Source organism: Amblyomma mixtum, chromosome 5, assembly GCF_055824585.1.
Source record: "Amblyomma mixtum isolate Tamu chromosome 5, ASM5582458v1, whole genome shotgun sequence".
NCBI classification, from domain to species: Eukaryota; Metazoa; Arthropoda; class Arachnida; order Ixodida; family Ixodidae; genus Amblyomma; species Amblyomma mixtum.
The window spans coordinates 109,319,141-109,339,086 of record NC_143016.1 but is presented as its reverse complement, the minus strand read 5'-3'; the positions used below and the strand labels follow the sequence as shown (position 1 = coordinate 109,339,086).

General features: G+C 45.3%; 1 protein-coding gene across 7 annotated transcripts in view; it reads right to left on the bottom strand.

Moving 5' to 3' along the window:
• Positions 1–5,200: 5,200 nt before the first annotated feature.
• Ptpmeg (protein tyrosine phosphatase Meg) overlaps positions 5,201–19,946 on the bottom strand; it is a 293,236-nt gene continuing 278,490 nt past the window's right edge. For all 7 annotated transcript variants that reach the window (XM_089545844.1, XM_089545850.1, XM_089545847.1 and 4 more), the window contains 10 exons: positions 16,539–16,696; positions 14,654–14,744; positions 14,431–14,498; positions 13,778–13,861; positions 12,847–12,969; positions 11,650–11,718; positions 9,845–10,129; positions 9,236–9,281; positions 9,092–9,125; positions 5,201–7,286 (listed from right to left, as the gene is read on the bottom strand). In XM_089545844.1, the coding sequence (XP_089401970.1) occupies positions 7,265–7,286; positions 9,092–9,125; positions 9,236–9,281; positions 9,845–10,129; positions 11,650–11,718; positions 12,847–12,969; positions 13,778–13,861; positions 14,431–14,498; positions 14,654–14,744; positions 16,539–16,696 (980 nt within the window). In that variant the 3' untranslated portion in view covers positions 5,201–7,264. The remainder of the gene's footprint in view (positions 7,287–9,091; positions 9,126–9,235; positions 9,282–9,844; positions 10,130–11,649; positions 11,719–12,846; positions 12,970–13,777; positions 13,862–14,430; positions 14,499–14,653; positions 14,745–16,538; positions 16,697–19,946) is intronic.

Here is a 19,946-nt window from a genome sequence, read left to right as displayed (position 1 = left end):
CTTTCTATATGCACATTATTTTTATGTTAGGTGTTGGCATTAACTGTGTGAAAAGTGTTATGGTAACATTTATGATTAGGTGAAATTGACCCCTTCAAGGCCTTTGACGAGCTCAGTTTATTTGCGGCCCAAGCCGTGTTTTTGGCTTCTGAGGAACCTGTCTCATTGTGTATATTGTGGTTCTGCTAACAGGAATTTTGATGAACTGACCTCATAAAATAGCGTTTTAGTTACAGTTGCATGCAGCAGGCGGCAGTATGGGTACTGGCTAGTGCCTATGCCATTCGAAGTTGGGACTGCCCCACAGAGGAAGCAGTGAGAAGGCTTAAGAGCTCTTAACCCCCTGAACCATTTGGAAACACTTTTGACCACAAGTGCCGTTCAGTGGTTAAAACATTGGCCTACGAAAATTATGGAACAGGCCATGACAGACGGTTGCTTCAGCAATGCTACTGAACAAGTTAATGTGTGGGCAGCGTAACCTTGTGGCTACAGTGAAGCATGCCTTCGTTCGCTCTGTCAATATTGTTCTGACCAAAGTTCTGCGGTTGCTTCAGCAATGCTACTGAACAAGTTAATGTGTGGGCAGCGTAACCTTGTGGCTACAGTGAAGCATGCCTTCGTTCGCTCTGTCAATATTGTTCTGACCAAAGTTCTGCACCATGATACCTGTCTTAAATATAGCTGCTTACGCATGGTAAAATTGATATATTCGTATGTGGCAGTGACTTGTGAGTTAAAGAAATTCAGCTTTGATGAAAAAAAGCTTTCCGACTTGAGCCTTGTCCAGCGACACAATATACAAAAAAAAATCATAGAAATGTGCTGTCGCCCGCTTTTCTGCATTATTAATTTGAGCTGTGTTCCGCTTCTAGCAGAAGTTATGCATTTGTAATCTTGCAACTCTTTGCTGCTCTCACAGCTTACTAGAAACATGGATGAAAAAGTCCAGTACAAATGTCTCTGGACCGCATGCTCAGGGAAAGAAGCCACCAGAACGTAATTTTGACTTTCACCTCCGCAAGTGTGGTCTCCAGCTGGCAGTTAGTAACAAAGCTACTGGCCTCTTTTATGGGGCATGCGGTCCAGGAACTTTTGCTCCCTACTGTACCTTGTGTAAATAACAAATGCAGTGTTGCAAAATGCTGGAGGAGGATGTGTAATCTGCATTAGATATGTTCTGACCACACCACTAGAGTTAGAAACTCGTTGCTTTGCAACATGCTCAAACTAAGCGAGTTTTATCATAATCATCATCATCAGCCCGACTACTACCACTGCAGAGCAAAGGCCTCTCCCATGTCTCTCCAGTTAACCCTGTCCTTTGCCAGCTGCGGCCAGCGTATCCCCGCAAACTTCTTAATCTCATCCGCCCACCTAACTTTCTGCCGCCCCCTGCTATGCTTGCCATCTCTTGGAATCCACTCCATTACCCTTAAGGACCAGCGGTTATCTTGCCTTTGCATTACGTGCCCTGCCCAAGCCCATTTTTTCCTCTTCATTTCAACTAGGATGTTATTAACCCCGTTTGTTCCCGCACCCACTCCACCTGCTTCCGATCTCTTAGCGTTACACCAATCAGTTTTCTTTCCATAGCTCGCTGCATTGTCCTTAACTTAAGCTGCATCCTCTTTTTTAGCCTCCACGTTTCTGCCCCACAGGTGAGTATCGGTAAGATACAGCTGTTGTATACTTTCCTCTTCAGCGATATTGGCAAACTGCCATTCATGATCTGAGAGAATCTGCCATATGCACTCCACCCCATTTGTATTCTTCTAGTCCCTTGCTGTATGATTAATGAAGGATTCCGTGGCAGCAAGGTCAAGTGTGCACTTGGGTGCTAGATACTAGTTGGTGATGAATGCATCTGTGATACAGACAAGCATTTAAAATATTTCTTCCACCTCTTATCTAGCAAGTCCATGCTTCTGCATCCATCCTGGCTTTGTTCAAGCCACCTCCATCAAGACACAAAATTCTTACCTTGGCTGATTTACGTGAATTATGCAACACCAGTGACATCCACTTAAATAACCAGATGGGCCAGCAAGATTCCCTCGCAATAAACGTGGTTTACCTGAACAACACATTCCTAACATTCTTCCTTACATCTTTCACTCTCTGACCCGAAAGACGCGGGTTCGATCCCGGCCGCGGCGGTTGAATTTCTTTGGAGGAGAAATTCTAGAGGCCCGGGTACTGTGCGATGTCAGTGCACGTTAAAGAACCCCAGGTGGTCGAAATTTCCGGAGCCCTCCACTACGGCGTCTCTCATAGCCTCAGTCGCTTTGGGACGTTAAACCCCATAAACCAAACCAAACATCTTTCACTCTCCCCTTTATACCTGGTGGGTTCGGGTGTCTACTGAGGTGTGAGACAGTTACTGCGCCATTTCCTTTCCGCAAAAACCAAACCATTTATTTCTAACATTCCATTTAAACACTTTTTGAATGGTTCTCCACATTCCAAATCATAATAGAAAGGAAACTGAAAGACAGGCAGTGTGTCACACAAAGAAAAAAAAAAAAATGGCTTGAATGCTACTATCTCAGTAATGTTCTTCACTGCATGCAGTGGCTGGATGCAGTAGTTGTGCACTTGGTACTGTTGACAAAGTAGCAGCAGAGTTTCCGACCATTGCAATACTGTTCAATATGACGCAACTCCTTCAAGCTTATGGAAAGTAATAAACTGCGCACTCATGAATCATGATTAGGGAATGCCCTCAAAAAAAAAAAAGGCACTGCTTTTTTTCAGAGGATGAGGTTTGTAGGTGCAATAAGTCCTGGCCTTGAAAATATATATCAGCAATCACTAGCCTAAAAGGTGCAGACAGTTTTAAGACAGCAGTATGAGAGAGAGAGAGAGAGTGAAAGAAAAGGATGGAAAGGCAGGGAGGTTAACTAGGCTATGCCCAGTAGACTGCCCTACACGTAGGGAGGGGAACAAAAGGGGGGGGGGGGGGGGAGGGAAAGAGCGGCAATGAAATGAGTTTTTCAAGTGTCCATCGACCACTGTGGAAATGTACCATACAAAGCAGATAAATAGCGATGAAATATTAGACAGAAGGCTGGCTAGACAGAGCTGAAGTCTTATCTGGTTCACCAGTCTGTTGGCCCACTGACTAGTCCTACTAGTAGTCCCACCTGCCTTCAAGTTAATGGTGACATTCACCCAACAGCTTGCAGTTGTCAAGGGGCTCATACTTCGGCTCTGCTCAAGACCTGCAACATCCTAAAGTTTGCAAACTGTGTGCGCAGCCAAGTTAACCTCTGCTTGTGGCTGGACATTTAGCAATGGATTTGGAAGCTGGTGTGCTCACACGAGTTCATTTTCGTTACGGAATGCATGAGAAAAGTTGTGTACATTCAGGCATAAATATACAGGTGTGCATACAATACGCACGGACCTGTACTATTACCCACTACTGTGGCTTAGTGGCTATGCTCAGCTGCTGTGCTCAAGGACTCGGGATTGAATCCCGGCCGTGGCACCAGTATTAAACGATCCCAGGTGGTCGAAATTAATCCGAAGCCATCCACTGCCTGTTTCCAGTCTTGGTTTGTTAGCGAATGCGAAAACTTGACAGAATTCACAACTTGCATGCAGCTAGGTTTTCTGATGAGCAACACTGAGCATGGCAGGTTTCTATAAGCCACTGAATTAATGCTTTGGCAATGGACTTGGAAAGCTCTGTGAACACTTTTGTTGTTCAGTCTCTCCCTGTTACAAAAGTCTGTGGTGCCTGCAACTGGAGTGGGCACAGTTATTTGGCAATGTGCTTAATGGTTTTGAGATTAAAAATGGCAATGAGCAATTCTGCTGTTGCTCTCGACTTTCAAAAGCAAATCAGAGCAGTTGTTTCACCAAAAGGCTTTTTTTACGTGCTCCAGTCATGGGTAGTCTGTTGGTCTGATAATTTCTGTAACAGACAGTTCCTTCCAAGAATGCACATGAAATGAGACGCAACGTTTGTGTAACTTCTTTAATTTCTTTCTCCTCCTTTGCATCCCTTCAAACGGTGTGGCATTTAGTGTGAGGAGTGGACGTCTGTTCAAGATGGCCACATTTTAAAAGCAGGCTTCAAAGTGGTTAAAAAAAAAAAAAAACACTCGAAATTGAAGTCATATACATCACATTCTGCAGTAAGAACTGGTCGTATGCACATACGCACAAGAACACTCACACAAAGCACATTAGTATGTACAGGACGCACTACTAGTTTGGACAGGTAGTATGTGTGTATATTAACACTAAACAACAGTGGCTTAAACCTGCTCTGTACACAAGTTCAGTGAAGTTTTGTTGGCTCAGCACTGTCAACACTCAAGTGTGCTGAAAAATTTTTTTTTCTTGCTATCGCCCTGGGTGCTCATACACCAAGTACAAAACGATTCAATGGCAGTGGTACAGATATGTGGCTACAGAAACCGGTGCACCATTTACAAGCAGCTCACCCTACAGCTTATAACTAGACAGCTGTCCCTTTTGCCCATTTCGAACCTGGGCAATGCCTAAGCAGACATTGCGGCACTTGCTCCAAGAGTGCAACAGGAAGCAAAGGGTTGGCTTGATGCCTTTCGCATTCCTCGTAGAAACCATGGCCACGTGACTTTGCTGTATTTGGTGGCCACTACGTGGCCAGGAAGGTCGTGCGGATGGGGAAAATGACATGAAGATGACAACACTAGGGACACTTGTGCAAAATAGACTGCCTTGATTATCATGACATCATCGCTATCGAACCATACTTTACTAAGTCATACCTTCAGTACCTTCAGCCCCGGTGAACATATCAGTTTGTGCAAGCAAGGATTGACACATAGGTTGGAACTCAAGTACAGATCACAAAAGTATGGTACACCTAATGAATGAATGAACTGAACAGTTGTGACACATCAGACAGCATTTTGCAGCTCTGTCGACACCACCCAGAGTTTTTGCATTAAACTGCACAAAAACTGTAATAAAAGAAAGTTACAGCTATTAAGGTGTTGAGGCGTGCATGGGCGTCCGGAAGGGGGGGCAAGGGGGGGCGGTTGCCCCCCCTTGGAATTACGGATATTATTTATGCACTAGTAGAAAACAACTACATAGCTGCCGCCTCCCCCATAACCGGCCATCGGGTGCACCCCCCTGGAAAAAGTTCTGCGGACGCCCTTGGAGGCGTGCATTGTGAAACAGTGACAAACGCAATGTGTCCCATATCAGTTTTTTAGTGGCATCAACAGGAGCATGAATTAATGTTAAACACACCATTCAAAGTGCTTCGAATGCAGCTTGCACGTTTAGACCACAGGTGCTATAAAAGCACAGCACACAAGGTGCTAAGTGAATGCTTGCAAATTAGCGTTGCGAGATCAGCCCATTTCACGTGCAAAGCTGTTTAATTCGTTAGCTCAGCATTCTGCGTATACTACTTTTCCCTCTCTACAAGTGTTCTCCATGCAGGGAAATGGAAGTGAAAAAACACCGGCAACTTTGCCGATTGATCGATCGATTAAAAGTGAAAAGCGGCTGCTGCTTGCACTAGACAAGACTGCAACCAGTGGAGCCTGTACAGCCAGTGCTGAACAGGTTTGTCCTGTAAAAATAAACATAACTACACAAAATTCTCGAAACTGGCCCATCATGCCTGCAAGGCATCTAGAAAGCTCAGCTCTTGTCACCATGGCATCCAGAGTCGTAACTCGTTGCCATATACCACATTGCACATAACTCTACCAAGTTCCCTCTCCTCCTCTGGTGCAAGAGCACCGATGAGCAGAGCAGTGTCAAACATGCCTAAAGACTAGGAATGAGGCGATCTTTGGGCCAGTGTCTGGTTTGTTGGAGATCACATAAAAGGCTTTGCAGATTGAGAGTTGGGCTTTCCGATTATTCGTAGCTCCACAGAAAAACCGAGCCTGAAATTTAAGTTGTACCTTTGAGTGAGAGCAGGCTCCGAAGTTTGAACTTTCCATCTTTTTGACTGCTGCTAAAGAGGCTGTACATTTTCACGGCTGATCCAACAAAGAGAGTGGCATCTTAACCATCGTTCGGCTCACGGTTGATCTCATTAGCATCAGGAGTTTTCTGTGAAACAGCAATGTAGTATTACACCGGTATGCTCATTGATACATTGCTTCTTTCATTACAACAAAGTAAGAGTGCTGCCTTCTTCCTTAAAAATGAGGCAGATGCTCAGTGTATAATGTTGCACCTCGACATTAGTAGGCAACCTCAAAGGTGGTTTGCGTAAGCAGGTGGACATGCGATTTTGCATTTTATTACATTCGGCACAGACACCTACACACTGAAAGCTATTTTCTTCTGCAGAACTAGTGGGGTACCACAAGAGCAAAATTTTATCATTCTGTGAATCAACCTCGACTCTGGTCCAAATTAGCAGTTCCTTTTTTTTGCTCATTAATGTCACACACTGCGCTGCCTGAACCACTTCTCTGCTGCCACACTCTCGTGTCCTTCTGGAATATTAACAGCTACCATCTCGCCTGATCGAGGCTAGCAAAAAGAAGTAAGGAGAATGTGGCACTTCTGACGAGGAAAAGAAGACATACGAGAACAAGCTAGCCTTCTATCACAACAAGCTGGCACACAGAAGATACCAGGAGGAATGAAGGGACGGGGGAGGGGAGAGCGTGGGGGGGTGTTCAACCATTTATCTACAACGACAAAAGTCCACACCGTCGTTATGCACAAAAAAATATCCTAAAAAGGGCACTATAAAAATACAGACAGCAGTAATGCAAAGTCTTTTCAACAGGGTGTGTGTGTGTGTGTGCCCACGTACACGGGGATTCACTGGGAGCAGAAAAAGCGCCTGCACTCTCACCGTCGGGGAAAAAAAAAAAAAGGCGAAGCATTCTGCACAAACTGCGCGCACGGTGTCACTGCGTGTGCACAGCTCGTACCTCCTGGTGCTTGTTGTGTTGCCTTTTTTGACACCTCCTGCAGCGAGCCAGGGACCGCAGTTCTCACAACAACGTGCCGGGGGCGCTCTTTCTACCGATTTCATTCTTGTTGTCGCCGTTCTTCCTAGTGCCGGTCGTTTTGCTTTTGCGAGCGTCGCACAGTCCACAAGCTTCATACTTGTACAGTGCATTAGAAATGGAGGGCACCCTGTCTTGCGAAATGAGCGCGCAGGAAGATCGCAGATGTGGCGAAGTGAAGACCAGTGCAGTTAAGCTTCAGAGTTGAATGAGGCCGCACGTCGTCCGGCACGGGCTAATTAAATGGGACCGCATGGTGACTCCACTTTTCATCAGACGGTGGTGGTTAAGCATCTGTTATAATGAGAAGAAGAAGAAACAAAAGAAGCACAGCGTTAGGGTCTTGCTCTGCTACCCACTGCCAGCAAAGGCAAGGATGTCTACAAATAATTCTGTTCGTCCATGTCACTGGGAATTAGGTCTGAAGCATAAAACGCTTTCTCTTCAAAGGCAAACACAGACGCACCGCTACAGACACAGCCACCTTGTCAGTTTGTCCTTTCAAATTCCCTACCATGTGCTGCCGAGCAAGAGGTGGAAATGTGAGGGATGTTCGTTTGTACCCTATCCACCCATTATCACTGCTTGTACCTGGCTAAACCAGTGCAATATTTCTTACTCTAAGCGAAAGTGTGCTCATTTATTTCTTAGTTTTCAACAAAAAAAATTACTTTTTTTTGGATCTTACCACTCCCACAACAACATTTGCACAGCCAGAACTGTTTTATAGTAAGCAGCTTTGTAGTTGCTGCCTTTCTGTTAAGACTATCTTTATAATGGGACACCAACTTTCCTACTCTCAAGAATCTTGTGCGAGAATCTTTTATGGAATCTCATTTTACGAGTTATTTCAAATTCCATTGGATTTGCTAGCATTCCACAGCCTGAGCTTTTCATAAAAATACTTTTGAGAGAACGGTTTCAATCAAACATTTCAGGCAGTATAAGGCTGCAGACTTTTTCCCCTTTCAAAAATTTCGTTACACTATGAGGAATAAGATACTGTTACAGCTGTTTCAGCCATTTCAATCGGGCATTTTCACCAAGATTTTCTCATCTGTGCCTATCCAAGACTGTTCGCCTTGCCCACCAAGTTATTTTATTATTATACTTTCTAATCCTCTCTTGGGGAGGCATGAAGCTACACCAGGGAAGTGTGCCATACGCTGCATCTGTGCTTGTTTGGGTGCATGCTTTCACTTGTTGCCTCAGCACAGTGGGTCACGCCAGCATAATGCACATCAAACTGCCTTGTTTACTCGCATATGCGTCAATACATCGCATAGGTCGACCCCTCAACTAAAGAATTTTTGTGTTACTGACAAAACGTTCCTGAAGACGAATCACCCTAGTAAAATCCTTGCCTCGATCCTTGAACAGTGCTCCTGCATACTCGGCAGATTTTGAAACTTGGACAAAAGAATGCTTTGCGGCCCCTTTACGAAAATGTAAAAGGTGTTCGTGCAAAAGTAAAGACTGTGCAGTCTTTGTCAAAAGTTTAGAGCCCAGGGGGTTCACTTCTAAGCTTTATACTGGGTCTCCAGGAGCATTCATGAAAGTCCTACCTATTGCAAGAGGCAGAACCAGAAATCTTCTCATGTCCAGGAAATTTGGAGCGCTAGAGATCCATTAAGAACGACAGTGTGTGGCTCGAAAGAAAACCCCCTGGGCTCCAAACTTTTGACAAAGGCTGTACATCTTAAAAAGGCTTCTAAGTGGTTCCAGTGTGTACAGCAACGTTGTCATACCTTTCACTATCTTACTTATAAGTATTTGCCAAAAGATGTACTGGCAGCATTGAATGTAACACAAACATAATGGAATACTAAAAAAAATATAATAGCTGCCGGAAAGGAAATACAGAACAGGTTCATTAACACTTCCACATAGTGGCCTTTCTTACAACTGCCTATCAAGTGTGCTAGTATTCAGTCTCCCTCATTTAATGTCTTCTCGTTCCATTGTTCCTGTTGACTCTGTCTTGTTCACATTTCATTTGACACTGGCAGTTCACAAGTAAACTATGCAGGAGCAAGCGAACCTTGCACGCATGCTAATAAGAGGTAGCAATATCATACCTAAGACCAAAAGTCCCTTACCTCTGATACTCAGGCAAAGGCTTGACAACACCCTCTGTCAACAAAAAAAAAGTAAATCTGTGTGAGCACTCAAGCAGTTCTCACCATTGGTTAAGCTTTGAGGAGAAACTGGAAAACACCATGAGCAGAGGAAAGTCGGCTTACCATTGTACACTTTAAGGATGGCCTCGCACACAAACTTGTACTGACTCTGCAAGAACAAAGAGACGGAAAGCTTGCATGTAGGCGCTGCTCTGAGTTCTGAGCTTATTTAGTTTTTTTCCAATTAGTTGCGTCATGCATTAAATACCAATAAAGCAAAAACTTTGCTTTGATGACGATTGCAGGCATCCTATTAAACATGGCATTATTCACATATTCGCACGAACACCGCAAAAGACAAGGACAAGCAAGTCCCATCCTGTCTACACACCAATTAGCACTGTTAGGGGATATTCAAAATTCCGCAAGTGCACTTTCCCACATAACTATGTTGCCACAAACAAGATGGCCGACTTCGCTATAAAGGAACTATGTGGGCTACAGGACAGGCACTAAAGGTGTGAATAGAATGTAAGAAACGTATTTTGGAAGAATCAAACAAAAAACCAGTCTTTCTTGCTTTGTTTCAGCTGGAAACGCATGGTCAGCTATCTTGTTTGGGGCAACATTGTTATGCGGGAAAGCTCACTTGCGGAATTTTGAATATCCCCTACTGCAACTACCGCACTGAGACAACCTTCGAGAGACACCCCTGGCGAGTAGTCCACTCACAGAGGTCTGGATGAGCATGGCGCGCTGGTCACGCATGTCGCGCGTGAGGTCCAGGGGGTAGACGGGCTCGTTGGCCTCGATGAGGCACATGGCAGTCTCCATGAGGATGAGGACGCCCGTGCGGCCAATGCCCGCACTGCAGTGCACCACTGTGGGCTCCACCATGCCGTCTCTGCTTCGGCGGACGCGCTGCACAAAGCCCAGGAACTCGGAGGAGTCCTCGGGCACGCCATGGTCGGGCCAGGCCAGGTACTGCATGTGCGTGATGTGCCGCTCCTCCCGGTTCTGCACAGCCACCACGAGGGGGAGAAAACAGCCGACACTGTTCAGTAAGCAGTTCTGCCACAACAGCCTGTGCGCGAATTGCAGGAATCTCGGATGAGGAAAACTGCCAGCCTATTTGAACAAACAGAGAAAGGGCTAACATGTCTGCTGTTTCGCATTGTGCAAGAAATGTTTTTGCAGCGGATAGCTTAATGGGGCAGAAACGTGCAGGCTAACAAAGAGGGTTCAGATTAAGTTAGGGACAACGCAGCGAGCTATGGAAAGAAAAATTACAGGTGTGACGTTAAGAGATAGGAAGCGGGCGGAGAGGGTGAGGAGACAAACGCGGGTTAATGACATCCTAGTCGAAGTCAAGAGGAAGAAGTGGGCTTGGGCAGGGCATGTAATGCGAATGCAAGATAGCCGCTGGTCCTTAAGGGTAACGGAGTGGATTCCAAGAGAAAGCAAGCGTAGCACAGGGCGGCAGAAAGTTAGGTGGGCAGATGAGATTAAGAAATTTGCAGGGATACGGTGGCCGAAACTGGTGAAGGACAGGGTTAATTGGAGAGACATGGGAGAGGCCTTTGCCCTGCAGTGGGCGTAGCCAGGCTGATGGTGATGATGAATCACCCATACGGTGTTCAGCTTTCTCAATGCAAAAACGCTTTAAGAAGTGCCACTTTGCCTCTCAGACCAGGCCGCCAAACTGCCACAGTAGACCAAAGGCAGAGTATCTACTGCACGTGTGAAAAACACATGTGGAAAGTAGTAGGCTTGAATTCTGGTAATGTCAAGAATACATAGATTTGTTTGGTGGGTACAAGCATTACCCAGTTTGAGCCTTTGACTGAAATTTAGCACTGTTACGTACGGTGTTAAAGTTTGGCATTTAAAAAAAGGGTTCCAATAGCTTTGTTACTATATGTGGCTCAACTGCTTCACCTTGGCCTGTTGCGACTGCAAACACTGTTGGTTCAATACTCGCCAATTAAAATCTTTCTTACTGTAGTTTTACCACTACAGGGGCAAAGTTAATTACGTATTGCAGGCATCTGCAAAATTTGCTTCAGTTTCATTCATTTGTTCGTTCACAAGTGCTACTTCTGAGCAGTTCACACTTGAAGGTCAACACTTACATTGAAAACAACAAAAGGCATCTTTCACCAGTCAACAAACACTAAAATTTTTTACGCCCAGATAAGGCACCATGACCTAGTACGTTTTAAGTGATAGCAGTATCCACTGGAAATTAGTTTTGAAAGCAAAATGTAACCCCTCTTTCATTATAATCTCTCTGAACACAAACAAATGCCAAGTTACATTCTAGCACTCCGCTATGAAAGCTCCTCCCCATCACAGCGACTGCTTTACATCTGAATGCTAGCGTAACAAAAACTAAATAAATAGAGAAGCTATATTTCCCCTTTATGAAGACGAAAGAGAAAACAAATTTCATCAACAGAGAAAAGACTTGAAAAGGCAGGCTTCAATGCCCATGTATCTTAAATATTCAAGCAAGCGTCGAAGAATAACAATCTCACCTGTGTGTTTATGAGGGTGAATTCACGAAAAGCAAAGGATGGTGTTTCTTTCTGCCGTACGCATGACACCTGCACGAAAGAATTGCATTGGACACGAATAAGAATTACTTAAGCACAGAGAAAATGCATGTGACAAAGAAACACACTTTTGTGGTAAGACAGTTAGTTTGTTCTGGGGCAACTCAGTAGTATTTGGTGTCGAAAGCTGTGTGTCCTCCTTCACTACTCCTATATTTACAAAAGTGACTCCTCCTAGCTATATTTTCACTTCAGTAAACATGCTAAGTTAGCAATATTTGCACTCCACAGGTTTTATCATAAAACTATTTCTTGCTAAAGTGTTATTCAGTTTAATGAAAGCATCCTGAAATTTTCTGCAAATTTAAAAAAAAAAAAGAGTAAGCAAATACCCTGTTAAATCAGCCCGGAAACTCTCTTTTCTGGAAAACACTTTCCTCACTTCTGAACCTATTTCTTTCCTCTCGTAATGCTCGTGACCTGGAGGCTACAGGACGAGCTCAGTTTAACATGGCAAGACGTGCAACTGGCGCCTGATCACGCATAACTTCACAGCATGCTTTCAGTCTTCCTTCCAGAGACACAACTCTCGTAACACAACACCAAGAAGTGGAGGCAATTTATTTTCAACAACGCATCATAATTCATGAGTAATGGCAAGCAATCAAGGGAAATATGTGGAACAAGGCCAAGAGAGCCTGGAGGTCCATAAAGGAAAACCCAATTAAAAAAAAAATTAGATCTCTGAAGTGAGTGCCTGCATAAGTCCAATGCTCAAAAGCAGTTGTCTGTTGACAGTCTGCCGTAGGTTCCTGCTTTATTTACATCTTTTCATGCGCTGTTGTGTTTATCATGCTGTTTTTGCATCTTTACAATGTTATTCCTATAACCATGGTTTACAAAACACCTCTGGAACACAATTTTTCATTAAATCTTCTTTAATGCGGTTTGCTCAACGCCTTAAACCATAATGATTATCTTTAAGAGTTAACAAAAACTTCCTACACAATGCTGTTCTTTACTGGGCTGTACATATGAAGGTCACAATGCCATGCCAGGCACCACCTGGGTATTTTCTGCATGAGTTGGAACTGCGGAAAACCTCACTAAATAAAAATGTCGAGTTTCTCTGCCCATTCGGCCAAAATAAAGTATTCTATTCTAATCCCTGTCACCAACCTGCAGGTAGCCGTAGGTGTCTGTCTCGTACAGGTCTGGCCAGTACTTGTGACATTTGATGCGGCCCCGCTCCACCAGGGTGGTCAGCATCACCACCAGAGTGCACTGCTGCTCCCAAACCATCTGCGGGTGGGCAACGGCACCGGACAAACTCAATCAACACTGCAGGCCAAACTTGCTGGCTGCCCTTGTGGCAAAGGTCTCTCCTCTACACCAGCTAAGCAGGGTCACATGCACAATAATTACTGCTGCCTCCAAACACGGATGCCCTCGTAATGGTAACGCACTTTTGAAACAGCAAATATGCCCGAGTCAGCTAGGAACAGCATGAATGAGACTGCAAATATACATTAATTGTGGAACGAAATTACCTTTTCTGTGTGCTAAAAATAAATGTGATCAGACTCCGCACATGCCCTCGAGTTTGTCTTAGGGAAAACCTGTCGCTATTTCATATGCAAGATATGCTTTTAAGCATCTGTGGGCATATACAGCTAAACAGCAATGAAATGACACATTTAATGAACTACTTATCCTTGGTGATCTGTGGAGAACTGCACTGGCTAGCTTGTGTCCACAAAATGAGAGTCCACCCATAAGTGTCAAATATATATCAAAGGCAACAGAAATCGTACAAGTTTCATTTTAGTAATGATCCCTTGCACTCCGTGCTGTGCCTCAACAATACAGTGCTTCTCTCTCTCACCTCTTCCCCCTTCCAGCCCCTCTCCACCCTCCAACTCCCTTCACACTCTTTTTTCTGGGCAAACATCTTCCCCTATGTAGCAGACCCAGGCATATGTACCATTAACAACCATCACTGCGAAAGACCACTATCTAGCAAGCTGCATTTTAGCAGCTTAACTGAAGCACGGAGAACTTTCAGAACACAGTAAGTTGACAACTGCTGACAAAGACCATCTTTACTCACCTCCCAGAAATCTACAGTGGTGTTCGGCAAGGGGCCTTGTGTGGCTATGTACCTATTTACAATGCCCGACGTGGGGATGTTCATCTGCATGCAGAGAGCACGCATTGGTCAAAAAATCAAGAAATGCCGAGTTTGGCATACAATGGTTGTATAAACTGTACACATTGCTTTCTTTTTTTTTTTAATAAAAGCTGTTCTCCAACATTTCATAAAATAGTGTTTATAGCCCAACAGGAAAACTAGATGCTCCCTATGCCCCACCCATAATTATTGCTTTTATGTCAGAGACAGAACCATTTCCTTTTTTTTTAATCATGTGCAATAAACAATCGAGCATGCATCGTATCTATAGAAGAAATCTATAGATATTGCTTTTTATGCAAGAGGCAATAACACCTAACAGTGTTGTACAGTGAAAATCACAGAGATGAACAGTGGCTTCTTTCAAGTGCATATGGCTTCAAAGAGGTGAAAATGTCTTGGTCCTTCAGGTTAGCCAACCATGCTTATGAAGACTCAAGACTGATACATTTCTTAAGTTCTGGTCCGCTCTGGAGATAGTATAAGGTGCCTCATGTTAAACTAAACAAGTCTGGACAACTACTAATACAACTAAATCTAGCCTCGAGATCGAAATATCTCCCAACACTTACATTTACATAACTAGCATTTATATAGTCCCCTGATGTGCCTTCCTGAAGGATGACTCTTGTGGCATCATCTGGAAAACACAAACAAAACCGCTGATTAGTGTTCATTACTGCAAAGCAGCAGTAGCAAGGCAGTGGAAAAGCAAGATGGCAAACTGACACCGCTAACAAAAAAATGAAAAATGAGAAGGAAGAGAAAGAGTATAGACACTACTGCGATACTCACATGGGGAGATATCTCTGTATCGATTTTTGGACAGGTTGGCAGGCAGCCTGGCACATTTCATTGTAAAGTCTGCCTTTTTTCGGTACAGTTGCTGCAAAGGAGAAAAAGCGAAGAAAAAAAAAAAGTAAGTCAAACCTAAGCTTGGCAAATGAAGAAAATTGGCATGGCCACTTTTAAACAGAGGTACAAGGTAAAGCTGTTCAATACAACAGTGAACTCTGTCATGTACTACAGGTGACAAAAGCGAGTGGGATGCTAGATTCGCCCGCTGAGAGCAGAATCTGAAGGTAGCATTTAGAGCCCGCACTGAAGCACGTGTGCCTTTTGCTGCTACAAAGTGTTCCAGTGCAATGTGGCCCCAAAACACAAAGGCACGCAAGTTAAAGAGGAAATCATTCTGGAGCACTCCACTAAGGCACCTCTTTCTCTCTTTTTTTCCCACCTTTCTCCCTTCCCTTACTGTGCGGTTCAGGTGTACACCAAATTGTGAGACAATTACTGCACCATTTCCTTTCCTAAAAAACAAAAAAAAAACAATGCAAAAATATTCTGAGAACATCATTTCATTTTAAATCACTGGGTTACCAGATATTTATAAAAGTTTATTTTGTAAAGCTAAAACTTGCAATGTTGGCAGTAATGGTTAACCCTGTGATAACCCTGTGCTATGCTCTCGCTGAAGATTCAGCCAAGTTCACAACCAACCACCCTAAACGGCTGAAAACATGGTCAGCAGACTCGCCACCAAATGCTGTCAGCGTAACAGCTAAAAAAACGCATTGTTAACGTAAGTAGCAGGCCGCTGAGAGCACAACATAATAAAACATTTAACCCTGCAAATTTAGTAGGTGCTACGAGATAAAGAAACGCTACATAAAAAGAACTATTCACCAGCGCAGAAAACATGGCAGAAAGAGATTTGATGTCCTTTAGAACCATGTCTTAATCTGGAACATTCCCCTTTTCCCCCTCCCCGTGATCATTTCGCTCCAGAACCATCCATACCCCTCACTTAACATGGCAGGCCCGGTTAGTCACGGAAAAGCTGATGGACCAGCTGGCTTTGCTGACTCTGGTACCCCAAACCTCGGATGTTGGAGCTGACTAAAGCAGTTCACAACCAAGGCAGCCTAAATTAACTGTGTAATTACACATGCAACATAATTCAGTGGTGCAATCCATTCGTTTACACTAACTTGCATCCTGCTGGAGTAATAGTTTTGAAAGAATGCAGTGCTGCTACTAATGTGCACAATTGAGACAAACTCCAAATGAGAAAATACTGCCCTTCAAGACTAAGTGACTGCAAACAGTTTCCTGGCTACAGCGTTAAAGGTATAAATGAGACCACTTGAACATCCTGAAACTTTATTCCAAGCTCTGCGGTTGTGTACCGTTTTTCTGAATGTCCATAGGTATACAAGGCACTGCTCTGCAGAATGAAAGATGACCAGAGAGAGCAGCAGTGATCAGAAGAAAGCTAAATAGACTCCACTATTCCCACTATACTCACACCTACCCCGACAAAAATTACAAGTCACACAGTGTCGTTTGCACAAAATAGGAATTGCGTACACACTACACCTTCCAATTTATGCACCCTCTTGGCGACAGGGGAGTGACAAACAGAAAAATAAAGGGAAAAAACCAGGAAGAACAACATTGCGTACACAGCAGCTATTTCTGAATCACTAATAATGCTGGCCACTGCCCCATTTCACCTAATCCACAAAAATGGACATGATTTCACAGCAACACACTATTTCACTCGCAGCTTCAAAGCCTCTCACAGATGTCCCAGCCTTTCAAGAAAAATAGGAGGCGGTAAAACCGAAGATCAGTTCGATTCCCCGCCTACTGGGAGTGCCTTTTGTTTTTTTTTTACCTCGAACTGGGCGATGGTGGCGCCGCTCTCGAGGCCCTCGGCCAACAGCAGCATCGACTCGGCCAAGGCGCCCCCGCCGCCGCGGTTGCCCCGGCCCGCCACTGCAGAGTCCGGAATGTACTGAAAGTCGGGCTCCTCGATCTGCTCGCCTGCGGGGACTGCTGGGCCGCGCCGCGAGGCACGGAGAGAGAGAGAGGGGAAGGGCAGAGACGGCCGAGAGGGGAGGGGGAAAAAGAGGGAGGAAACAGAAAGGGGGGGGGGGGGGCAGAAATACGATTGGGAGAAGGGACGAACGAGTAGAGGGAAAGCGACGCAAAAGGGATGACAGGAAAGGAGGGAAAGAGACACACACACCGAAATGATTAATGCAGACTCAAGGCCGTACGTTTTATACAAATGCGATAAAAACCAGAGCGGAGAGTTTCAACGGATACGGCTCGCACCGCGGAATGGGGAGAAAAAGGGAAGAGGCGGGCGCGCATCCCACCAAAGGAGAATGAACAATCGCCGCGGGCAGCTGCAATTAATGTTCCCGCCAGCCTTGTGGTTGGTCTTCCGCCGGGTGTTCTCGAGTTCCTTTTTTTCCTTTCGAGCAGGACCTTAATTTGCGCGACTTCCGTGTTCTGCTACGCATGCGTCGTTACACTGGAGCGCAGCGTTCTTCCATAAATTCCGTTCCACGTATGAAGTGCTGTCAAACCTAACCCCACTTTAATAACTTCCCACGACTTTCGCCGCAAAGCCCGGAGTAAGACCCTTTTTACACGAGAAGGGGAAAAGCCGCGTATTCCGCTGGAGCTCAAAATCTCGCCCAGATCGATACCACTCCCACGGGAGAGAGTGAGGGGAGGTGAGAGAGAGAGATCGCGACGTGGGGGCACCGTGTGGCCCGGCTCAGCCCAAGCGGCCGCCACCAAAACAGCCGCTCGTAAAGCGTGCTTCTCCGCGCGCAGAGTGCCGTCCAGGAGAAGCCCAACCTACGCGCGGCCTTGGAACGGCGGCGGCGAAATCGCTTCCGCGTTCGTCGTCACCGCGCTCCCTCCGGCACGCGTAGGCGCGTGGCAAGCCTCACACGGCTAGCCGGACGCATGGAAGGGAGAGGGAAGCGGGAAAGAGGGCAGGGAGAGACATTTTATCCGCGAAGCCGCCATCAGTCAAGCTCCGAACCCGTACAGGAAAGGATAGTCGCTCGTGAGGTCGCTCTAAGCCGACGCTCGCGGCAGAGCAGCCCGTCACCGCAGTGAGAGAGGCCTGCCCTGCTTAACGTGACCTGAATAAACGACGGATTATTGTGACCTGTGGCCGGTATCCGGATTTCCACAAATTACGTTAAGAAAAAGGCTTTTCTATAAGCTCGGCTATAGTTCGCACGAATGAAACGCCATGCGACAAAAGGAAGGAAAAGAACGACAGCGTTGCTTCTATTGTTTCGTCTTGAGGGGCAGTCATTGCAGTGCACTGTACAAATGCCGCTACAAGGATCGTTGCCCTCAGGTGTACAAAGAAAAACGGAAGACGCTATCCGGCGTACAAAACGCGTTAATGCACCCTTGATGCGTGAACTACCAGATATGCACCAGGACGTTCGTCAGGAGAGTGTAGCCCTTCAGAAACATGACGCAGGCGTTCAGCCCCGATGACACACGACCGCGGCGAGCGCTATTAACGAGGGTAAAGTTAACGATGCAGCGATTCGTCCAGGCGGTAACGTGAGTTAAATAATCATCAAGGCCGCCACACGCCGGTGAACACCTTCGTTCTCACTTTGCATTTTTTTTTTGCCTGTACACTAATTTTCTCGCTTTCCCCAAGTCTGTTTTCTGGATGCAAGTGAACGCCGCAGTCGCTCAGCAGAGACTTGTTAATTAATAGTCTAACAACTGCCCTAGGCAGAACCTCCGCTTCGTTCACCGGAGATGGGCCTCAATACAACAGCAGCATATAGACTTTTAGAACAAGAAAAATGAGCGGCAGCGCTTATGACGGGCTCGAACATTTAATTTCAACAATGTAAAAGCACTCAGAAGTTAGCCACGAAACATCATGAAGCACATTATGAAGCAAACAACACCGTGCGAGTACGCAAACAAAGCTAACGACGGCCGATGGAGGTGATTGACACCAAGACGAGCCTGCTTATTCATTAAATTATTCTATCGTTATTTCATTTCCGTTCGGCTAACTATGGCCAGGAAAAGACAGAGACAAGGGATATGCTATCGACTGCAAAAGAATGAAGCTAAAAGAACAAAAAAGAAGAAGCAAATAATCGCCTTCAGCGTGCGGCCTGGAACACAGATATTAAGTGTGTTGCTCTTGACGCAAAAATGAATACTGCGTCGTCGGATTCATTCCACTTGCATATCCAAGTAACGAAGACATTCAACTTAGCGGTGTTTCAGTGGAGTGTATCTTATAGCGGCTGTCCGTAAAAAAAAAAAGAAAAAGAAAATCGAGAACAAGCAAAACACCTCGACAAGTACGGCCAATTCACAATGAAAACATGTCACTCCAGTAAGAAAAGACGCGCCATAATCTGAACACAAATTCCCGTAGAAGAGGTAGAATAAAGGATGTCCGTATTTAAGGCGCCTGCTTTTAAACTATAACGAAATACCAGAGCGTAAGCTGGAGCATTTCGCTCGCTACAACAAGAGCGCGGCTTCCAGCTGGCCTTAGGACTGCACTGCTCAGCTGATAAATAGCTCTCCTCGAGATAACGCAGATAAAAAAAAAAACGCATACACATTACGAAAAAGCGCAACTCGGAGCAAAGAACGATTAAAACTGCCTGATAAAGACCGTATGCAATTGTTCTACCTCCTCTGTCTCGTTCACGATTATTATCTTAGCGCGGAAGTGGCATCAGTTGGTGGCGAAATTTTCTATTCGCCTTTTCCATACAGGCTGCTTACAAACAAGCCATTCTTGCCGGAACGAAATAAACTCTGCAGAAGCGCATGCCTTCTGACATCCCGCGTTCACCGGAACCGGAACAACGAAGTATTTTTGGCCGACCAAGCCCGCCTCTGAAGACGAACAAGTCTGCCGTCATCAAGATCAGCGAAGTTCGCGCGATTGCGACATAATCCCTCATAAGCACGCATGTTAGCCGTAGTCTTAGACTCTTCATCACCCCACCACACTTATGTTTCGAACTGCTTTCGGCGGACGTTCCACGTCCGCCGCTTATGAACGTGGGTGGCGCTGTTGAACACTCTCAAGGTTAGGTTACTTGTAAACATAAATACCCCCGAAAACAGATTTGACAGCCGTCGCCGTAGCTCAGAGGTAGAGCACCGGACGCGTAATTCGGAGGTCGTGGGTTCGGATCCCACCGGCGGCATGTGGTTGTTTTTTTCTTCTGCTTTTCTTATCAATTAGCTTCAAGCGATAACATATTCAGTA